The sequence below is a fragment of the Hyaena hyaena genome, unplaced genomic scaffold (genome assembly GCF_003009895.1).
Source record: "Hyaena hyaena isolate Hyena2069 unplaced genomic scaffold, ASM300989v1 scaffold_3, whole genome shotgun sequence".
NCBI lineage: Eukaryota > Metazoa > Chordata > Mammalia > Carnivora > Hyaenidae > Hyaena > Hyaena hyaena.
Window position 1 is genome coordinate 7,140,151 of NW_024080635.1, and position 9,098 is coordinate 7,149,248.

At 52.7% G+C, this 9,098-nt stretch overlaps 1 protein-coding gene across 2 annotated transcripts in view; it reads right to left on the reverse strand.

Moving 5' to 3' along the window:
- Window positions 1–6,679: 6,679 nt before the first annotated feature.
- MAN1C1 (mannosidase alpha class 1C member 1) overlaps window positions 6,680–9,098 on the reverse strand; it is a 138,353-nt gene continuing 135,934 nt past the window's right edge. For both annotated transcript variants that reach the window (XM_039232314.1, XM_039232304.1), the window contains exons 11-12: window positions 8,441–8,556; window positions 6,680–7,456 (exon numbers count right to left, since the gene is read on the reverse strand). In XM_039232314.1, the coding sequence (XP_039088245.1) occupies window positions 7,330–7,456; window positions 8,441–8,556 (243 nt within the window). In that variant the 3' untranslated portion in view covers window positions 6,680–7,329. The remainder of the gene's footprint in view (window positions 7,457–8,440; window positions 8,557–9,098) is intronic.

Here is a 9,098-nt window from a genome sequence, read left to right on the forward strand (position 1 = left end):
TGAGCCCCATAACCTGCAAAGGTCTGGGGGTGGGGCCTGAGAATTTGCATTTTTAACAAGCTCTCGGGGGGGCTACTCGAGCCTCAGACCTGGCTTCCATACTCCGGGAACCACCGATCTAATGACTGGCCAGTGCTGGATCATTCTGTGGGCCGAGCAGAGCCTCCCGCCCTTGGTGGCAGGAGTCCTCCCTAGGGACTGGCGACTGGGGCGAGGGGCTCCTGCGGGTCGGGGCAGGAGGGTCCCGGTGCCTCCCCACAGGGAGACTACAAGGCTGGGCAATAAATCCAGAGCCTGGGGAGAGGGAGGCTGAGGTGTGTGCACCTGCCTGCATGTGTGTGTGAGAAGCCTTTCCCTCTACTCAGCCCCTCGACTGGGGACGTCCCCACTTGGTGAGTGGCCTGAGTCTCCTCTGTCTCCACGGGACAAGGGGTGGACCCACCAGCGGGTGAACTTGGTGAACCCTGACACTCCCATCATTTTACCCAGGGGAGGGGTCACCACACCGCCCAGAGGGCCGCTGGGCCTGTGAGCTCACACTCCACCTTTCTGGGACCTTGCTGTCCCACGGTGGGAAGAGCTCCCGTTCTCCCACCCCACACACTTTCTGGAATCTACAGTCAGCCCATAGCCCAGACAGCTCCCAGAGCCCTTGCAATGCAACCGATCATCACCCCCCACCCCATTCCCAGTTGGCTGGAACTCGTGGGAGTTCCAGCACATTTGTTGCTGCCTACAACATGTTGGGGGTCCAAAGGTGAGGACAAGGTCCCCGGGATCTATCGGGGAGAGGCTCATGCAAACCCGTGTCTGCCCCGGAAAAGGAGTTTTAAAGCCTGTTTCAAGGGAAGGGCAGGAAGAGATCCAGGAAGGCTTCATGGAGGAGGTGACATGGAGGGCAGCCTGGAGGAATTTAGTAGGCATACCTGGGGGGCGGGAGGGGCCAAGGACAATCTGGGTAAGAGGCCCAGGGCTGGAAATGCACGGAAGTATGTGACATTGTATACAGTTCCAGTTCGGTTTCCAAAGGAAAGACTCTGGGCCATTTGGCATGCTTTTTGGGTTGGGTTTTACCATATTCCCTAAATCACCAAAGTCTTCTGGGAGCCAGATCTCAGTCACTATTCTTTTCACTTACACCAGGGAGGACACATCATTTGTTGTCCAAATTGGGACACTTTTGAGAGCAAGGGGGGCGTTGTGAATGAATGTGCTAGAACAACAGGTTTGGAAACTAAACTCTCACGAGCAAATGTCACAAGCAAATGTCATGAGCGGGGTGAGGGCCACCCTAGATTGGGGGTCATTTATGAGAGGAAGGGAGATGAAGGGTGTAGACGTGACGGGGAGAGCACTGCGGGCTTCTGTAGGGGGCTCAGGGACAACTGATTGACCCAAGCAGGCCTCCCTGCACCTCAAGTTCCTGTTCTGTGGGTCTCTGCCTGCCGTGCCCCCTCCTCAAGTGGTAGGGATTCTTAGGGACTTCCCAAAGAGGAAAGATGAATGGGACCTCAGCCTCGCCCCCTAAAGCCAAGGCAAGCTCCCAGCATCTCCCCTCAGCCCTGCGCCCCTGCCCGAGCACCCCCTCAGCCCTGCGCCCCTGCCCGAGTACCCTCACAATTGGGCCGGCTCCTGGAAGCCCTTGGATTTTTCTCCCAGTTTCCGAATTTCATATTTCAGGGCTAACGGCAAAATGCTTGTTCAATGCGAAAGTGGAAAATGTTCAGATTTATTGCTTTGAGATTTTGGTTTGTCTCCTGGGCCTGGTTGATGCAGTTCCCTCCAAGTTTCAGAGCATTTTGTTTAAAAAGGAGAATTTTGGACAGCAGCGTTTTCTAGTTTACAGAGAGCGTTCACATAATAGCAGCAACAATCATCACTCTATGTATTGAGTTACTGCACTGGGGAGCTCCATTAACCCTCAAAATCACCCTCTCTTTCCACAGAGGCAGGCAGAGGCCCAGAGAGTTAAGGGGCTTGCCCAAGGTCACACAGCCCAGGGAAAGGGAAGGGTACAGCTGAACCCAGGTTTCAGGCTGTGCTTGCCCTCTCCTCTCCTGCCTTTCTTACCTTCAACTTGACCTAATGCACACAGATCTGCAGATACACCAGTGGGTGAGAGCAAAACAAAACAAAAACCAGACACTCTTGTAGAAAACAGAGGCTGGAATGAGTATAAAAATAACCAAGTACGTCCAAGGGAACCCTCAACTCCCCAAACAATATATTTTGTGCTAAGATTATTTTTGTAATGATGCAGGTGGTGGAGGGTCCAGTGGGGCAAGGAGTCAGTGAACAGAGGACTGGCTTTCTAAGTTCTAGGACTGCACTGTTCAAAATGGTGCCCGGGGGCACCTGGGTGGCTCAGTTGGTTAAGCGTCCGACTTCGGCTCAGGTCTTGATCTCATGGTTCATAAGTTCGAGCCCCGCATCGGGCTGTCTGCTGACAGCACAGAGCCGGCTCTGGATCCTCTGTCTTCCTCTCTCTCTGCTCCTCCCCCATTAGGGCATTCGCTCTCTCTCTCTCAAAAATAAATAAACACTAAAAAATAAAATGAGATAAAATTTAAAATCTTAGTTCCTCAGCTGCACTTGGCACATTTTAAGTGCTCAATACCCACCATGGGGCCGCCCCATCGGACAGCACAGATCTAGACTATTTCTGACACGGCAGCAAGTTCTGCTGGACAGCATTGTCTTAAGCCACCAGCAAGCCTGGTCCTGTCTCGTCTGGACTGTCCTGGAGGGGCAGGAGCCACTGACGCAGGTGATAACGTCCCCTGTAGCCAAGGTACCTCTAGAACCCATCCCAACACCCGAGCCCCTCTCTGGAGATAGAGATAAAGGACAGAAACCAAAAGAGCGGCCATCGGGGGAGGCCTTGCTACTCAGTGTGGCCTGAGGACCGGCAGCGGCAGCATCTCCCAGGAGCTCGTTAGAAGCGCAGTGTCTTGGGCTCCACGCCCAACCCGCTGAATATGAATCTGCATTTTAACAAGGTCCCCAGGTGATTCAGGTGCACATTCAAGTTTAAAAAGCTCTGTCTTAAGAGACAGGAGGAGCAGGATCAAAATATTGTTCCAAATATAGGGAACCAAACAGATATTTTTAGATACAGAAAACTAGCATCAGGACCCTCCCCTCCCCCATTACCCTGTGCTTAAGCCTTAGTCACAGAGGGCTGAGCACCTCTGTGCCATATAATCAACGAGCATATTTCCAAGGACAGAGCCCCAGTGGGGTCACAGGGAGGAACTGGCCCTTGCCCATTTCCAGCACCTTCTCAAACCTCGAAGAGGTCCCCTCCCCAAAGCAAAGCAGACACAGCTGAGATTCACATTGTGGGTCTCACGGATGCTGCTTTTACATCAGATTTTCTGGTTTTGCTTTATTCTTTCCAGTGCATTTGGTTTGAACTTTGCAAATCGCCAAAGACACACCAGGATGCACGAAGCATCTAAACAGACGCAGCCATCTAAAAGGAAGCATCTGGAGAAGGAAATGTCCCGCTTCTGTGGGCGGGGGGAGTTGCTCCGCAGACCTCACGCCCAGAGCCAGGTGCTAATGAAACTTTCTGGAAGCTGCATCAAGCCCATCTGTGAAGAAAGCAGGTGCAAAAGGTGGTTCCATCAGACGACGCTGCAAAAGAGGCTGGCAGCCTGCGGACCCTCGCCAGGAAAGGAGGATCTGCAGCCGGGAGCGGTTCCAGAGCTGGGCTTCCGAGGCTCCTCCTTCGATGAAAATGACTCATCCCTTCATTTCTCTCTCTTTTCAGCCTACCTTGGGTCTTACTTATTTTTATCCCTGGGATGGCGTGAAGTTGCCAAACGGGTGATATTTCTCCACCTGCAAGGGCCGTCCCGGAGGATGAATTTTAAAATGTTCATTTTTACAGCTTGCTTCCAGCCATAATGCAGAAGACAAGGACGCAGGTGGCAGGAGAGGGGGACAGCAACATGGGCCCGGGAGGGGGTACCGTGTGGCCTTGGGAACCACCCAGTGTCTTTGCAATGGAGAAACATTCCAGGAGTTGACTCCAGGACCGAATGAGGGGAAAGAGGAATGGCCAAGCATGCCTACCTCTCTTTCTAATACTGAAAAAAATCAAAGCAAAACCTGTGAACGGTCCTGCTATTTTTGCCCCACCAGCACGAGGCTACGTCATTTTGGTGGCAAACCTCATTTTCTTCTCCAGGGACCAGCCGGTCCCCCACCGCATGGCAGCCTGGTGGGCGTGTCAGTCAGGAGGCACCGCTGGGAGCACGTGACCCCGGTGAGGCCAATCGGGAGCCCACTTCCTGGAGGGGAGCCTGTAGGATGTAGACACACTTGGGAGTCACCCGTCCTGATGGAGGTGCTGGGGAGACTGTCCCCTGCGTTCTTGCAGCCACTTCCTCTTCCTGGTCCGTCTTGTGGCCTGACTGTTCCTCCTCCTGAGTGCCCAGGAGTCACCCCAGAGCAATTCAATATGTGCTTTTTCCCCTTTTTTCTTTCCTTTTTGGTTTGGTTTTGTTTGCTTAAGTTAGCCAGAGCTGGCTTCTATTATTTGGAACTGAGGGCCCAAACTGTCACAAACCCAAATGCCCAGGAATAGCAGCTTAGATCCAGAAAGCCTGATGGAGAACACGATGGAATCGTCCACAACCAGGGACAGGGAGGAGTGTGTATTCGTTGACATGGAAAAGGTCTTCACGGTATATCGTTAAGAGCAAACGCAGATTATAGTAAAACAGTACAGAGTGTGATACCATGTCTGCAAAATATATTCTGTACAGTTATAGAAAAAAGACCTAGAAGAAAATATAACAGTATTCGTTCTGAAGGGTAGCATGGAGTGTAGTTTTTCTTTTTAGCATAAAGGTACTCCTAACCTTTCCACAATGCTTATGCAGTGGGTTTTTCTGTTTTGTCGTTTTATTTCTTTTTTTTGAAGTTTATTTACTTTTGAGAGAAAGAGAGCACGTGAGCAGAGGAGGGGCAAATAGAGAGGGAGAGAATCTCAAACAGGCTCTGCGCTGTCGGCAGAGAGTTCGACGCAGGGCTCCATCCCACAAACCATGAGACCACGACCTGAGTTGAAATCAAGAGTTAGACACTTAACCGAGTGAGCCATCCAGGTGCCCCTGTTTTGCTTCTTAAAAAAATGGGCACAGACGGGTCTCCGGAGTCACAGTCTCTTGACACCTGTCTGAGGTGACTTCCTGGGTTCAGGCAGGGACTTAGTCACACAAGTCCAGGGTGCCTGCCATGGGGACAGCTCGCCCAGCGCTCTGACTACTGACTAAGAAGGTGCTGGTGGCGTCTGCGCCTCCCGAATGAGGAACGAGTCCTGCCCCCTTTGCTGGGGCACCAACGGATCCCACTCATTCTCAAGCGACCTGGGGGGACGGACGGTACTCCCTGTTTGAGGGAAAAGTGGCCGTCAGGGTGAGGTGACCTGCCCACTGTCTCACACTGAGGACTTAAAGGCAGATGACTTGGCCCAGGGCTCCAACACCCCAGGGGCTACTCAAGTTTATTAATCTCTCCACCCAACGTGGGGCTTGAACTCACGACCCTGGGATCAAGAATCGCATGCTCCTCTGACGGAGCCGGCCAGGCATCCTGGGGCTACTCCAGTGGCCAGAATGAAGGGACTGAGCATGGGGCAGGGCATAGAATTGTCCTGTGAGGTCAGCGGTGTGGACGAGCTGCAAAGGGGAGGAAGGCTCTCCCTTCGCCCCTCCCTGGACGCCTTGCTCTGCACAATGGCCTCAAGGTTGGAGGCCTCCCCTCAGGGGAAACAGGCGATGTTGCTGGGGAGAAGGGGACTGTGGGATGCCCCTCCTGCTGCTCCTGCTCATCTTCTAGGCCTTGAAAGTCGTCTGCTCAGAGAGGCTTTCCTTGATGCCAGGAGAGCAGTCCCGGCCATTAGTACCCTGGCCCCACATGACTCCTTTGTGGCATTTTATACAACTTGCAGTCATGTTACTTATCTGTCAGTTTACTTCACAGTCTGTTTCCCCCTTCTTTTTTTTTTTTAAATTTTTAATGTTTTATTTATTTTTGAGAGAGACAGTGCAAGCAGGGGAGGGACAGAGAGAGGGGGAGACACAGAACCTGAAGCAGGCTCCAGGATCTGAGCTAGCTGTCAGCACAGAGCCCGACGTGGTGCTCGAACCCACAAATTGTGAGATCATGACCTGAGCCGAAGTCAGACGCTTAACTGACTGAGCCAACCAGGCGCCCCTGTTTCCCCCTTCTTGACTGTAGGCTCCCCGAGGACAAAACTTATGACCGATACACTTGTGGCTGTGTCCCCGGCATCCAGCCCAGTGTCTGGTCCCCTACGGGCACTCACCATGTATCTCCTGAATAATAGCAGATCAACATATAACTGGGGGGGGGGCCTGGGGGGTGTGAGCAAGAGGGGCTGGGTTCACCTCTGCCTCTACTGGCTGTATGGCTTCAGGCACGTTGCCGGCGCTCCCTGGGCCTCTTCCAAGCCTTGACCTAAGTATAAACATCCAACTCCATATAAAAGATTAGCTTCGCCCTTCCTGAATTTTTAAGACCAATTTAAGGAAAGGCGATAGAAGTCTTTACCAAACTGTAGATGGAATCAGCCGCTGCTTATTTTTTCTGATAACATTGCAGTGGTTTTCCCAAGAGTCACCGACGTGCGATGAACCCAATCATATTTCTTATTCAATAAACTCTTTTATTGTAAGTTTACAGATTTTTCCATTACCATAATGAAAATAGCACTAGTGATTTGTTAACATTTAGGCCCAAATCAAAAGGCAGCGCCTCCTCAAATGATAAAGGTAAATGCCACATAGTTGAACGAATAGTAAATGTTGGGCAGAAGGCATTTAAAATATAGAAAATGGGGTCAAGGTTTGTGTGTGCAAACACTTTAAGGTTCAGTTTATCAGGATGATACTGCTTTTGAAAGCACATGATTTCGAAACTAGGTAATCTGTGATAAAACACAACTGCAGAGAAAAGGCAAAATCAAGCAAAACAAACAAATAAAAAAACCTTCCCCAAATGAAAGGAAGTGAATCAAATGCATGGGGACAATCGGCAAACCTCCAGTCATTGGGCCCTGGAATATGGCAGGTGAGTGGGTTTCATAGAAATTCTCCATAGGAAGGAAACTGGTGTGACATTTGCTGCGTCTCCGAGTCCTGTCTCCTCACAGAGGAAAAGAAGTTGCTTGTCCGACACATGTGCCCTGGGTCTGCCCGGAATGGGGCCTGCATTCCCAATCCCTTTGAGAACAGTCCCAAATCCCGAAAAGGCAAGGCGACCCTCTGGGCCCCAAGAGCGGCAAGGGAGGCGGGGTCAGAGTTGGCCCCCAACCCTGCCGGGGCTGTCCGAGTGGTTCACGGGGAGGGGGTGGGCCTCCGTGTTGAACACCCAGTCTTCCAGGGAGAGCATGTCATCTTCAGAGAACAGAAGATAGAGGTACCTGCGCCCCAGGGGGAGGGGAGGGAAGCAAAACAGCCTGTCAGTGCTCTGGGGAACGAGGGCCCCACTGGGAACAAATCTCAGAGGTCCCTGTGAAGGGCCTGTGGCTAAGGGTGCAGGGAGGTCTGAGATCCCAAATCCAGTAGGAGGGCTGGTCCCAGGGAAGGAGCTGTGGATGCCTAGTAGGGCACTGAGCCCTGGGGCGCTGCACCTGGTTGAATGCTGGCTCACGCCCCTGCCCTCACTCCGTTACCTCGGACCCATCCAGCTTCATCCAGATACTTCCCCACTTGTGTGAGGATCCTATATGAGAGGCCTGCTGGGACTGCTTATGGTCTAGGGTCTTCTTTTTGCGGTGGCCTGAGTACTGCACCCGTCCAAACTCTTGGGCTGCTCCTTGTGTGCCCCCCGCTGAGGAGACTCTTCACTCAAATAGACGTTAGGGCACTAAAATGAGTACGAGGTTGTGGCTCCAGAGCTCCAGCTTCCCAAGCCAAAGGAATGGCCCATTCCAATCCACTTTCGAGGGCTGAGCACAAGGGGGATGCTCTGGGGCCACCAAGGACTTCCACCCAGGAAGCGAGGGAACAGCGCAACAGCAAAAATGCGGAGGGAAGGTTCGCAGCAGTGACCACTGTCACTATCATTCTCCCCATTTTACAGAAGAGGACGTAGTTTCACAGGACTCAGTAATCTGAGGAGCCCAGTTAAAGGAGGGAACTTAGCACACAGCTAATTAGGGGGTGGAGTCCTGTCCTGTGTCTCTCTGAGTGAGAAACCAGCCTGGCCGGAGGCGCACCCTGGGGGTGTGACCCGGAGATCCCAGCCCCCCTCCCGACCCCTCTTGGGCCCCCCTGTGATGGCAGAACCTGACAGGTGGTGAAGGGAGGGACTGCTGACCCCACCCCTCGCCCACCCCCGCCCTTCATTCCTAAGAAAAGCCCAGTTTCCCTCTGGAAAGAACATCAGCCGAGCCTCAACTCACTTTAGTGTCTCGGCTAGAAAGAAAGTCTGCTGCTTGTTGTCGTGGCTGGGAATGCTACTGTACACATCCTGGATCCCGGAGAAGCCAGCTTCCGTCCGACAGTACTTCTCCAAGGCCTGAGGAAAAGGGAGGCAGCTTTGGGGGGGCTGGTGGAAGAGGAGAGCCCCCCCCCACCCCCACCCAAGACTCACGCCTGCCCAGTTCACGAACGGGCAGGCCCTGGACCACTCGGCTAGGGACCCATGGCATTTGTGGAAGCAGAAGGCCAAATGATTTGTTCGGGGCTCAGCCAGCCTGCCGCCAGGCTGGTGGGACCACACGCCCCGGGGTCCACAGCTGAGCACGTCGTCCCAACGGGCTGTCTGCTCGAGCTCTCCTCCAGGTCTGAACTTGGGGGACGTTCTCTTTGCCCTTCAGGGAACTAGGCTGGTCCGACAGACTCACCCACAGTGGTGGGCAGAGGAAGGCAGTGGAGGGCCGGGACTTGGGGACTGGACCCAGCACACCCCTGGGAATGCCCTGTGCAGATGTGGTCCCTATTCCGGAGGTGGGTAGGCCACGGGCTGCCTGCCTTTTTTTTTTTTTTTTTTTTTTTTTTTTTTTTTTTTTTTTTTTTTTTTTTTTTTTTTTTTTTTTTTTTTTTTTTTTTTTTTTTTTT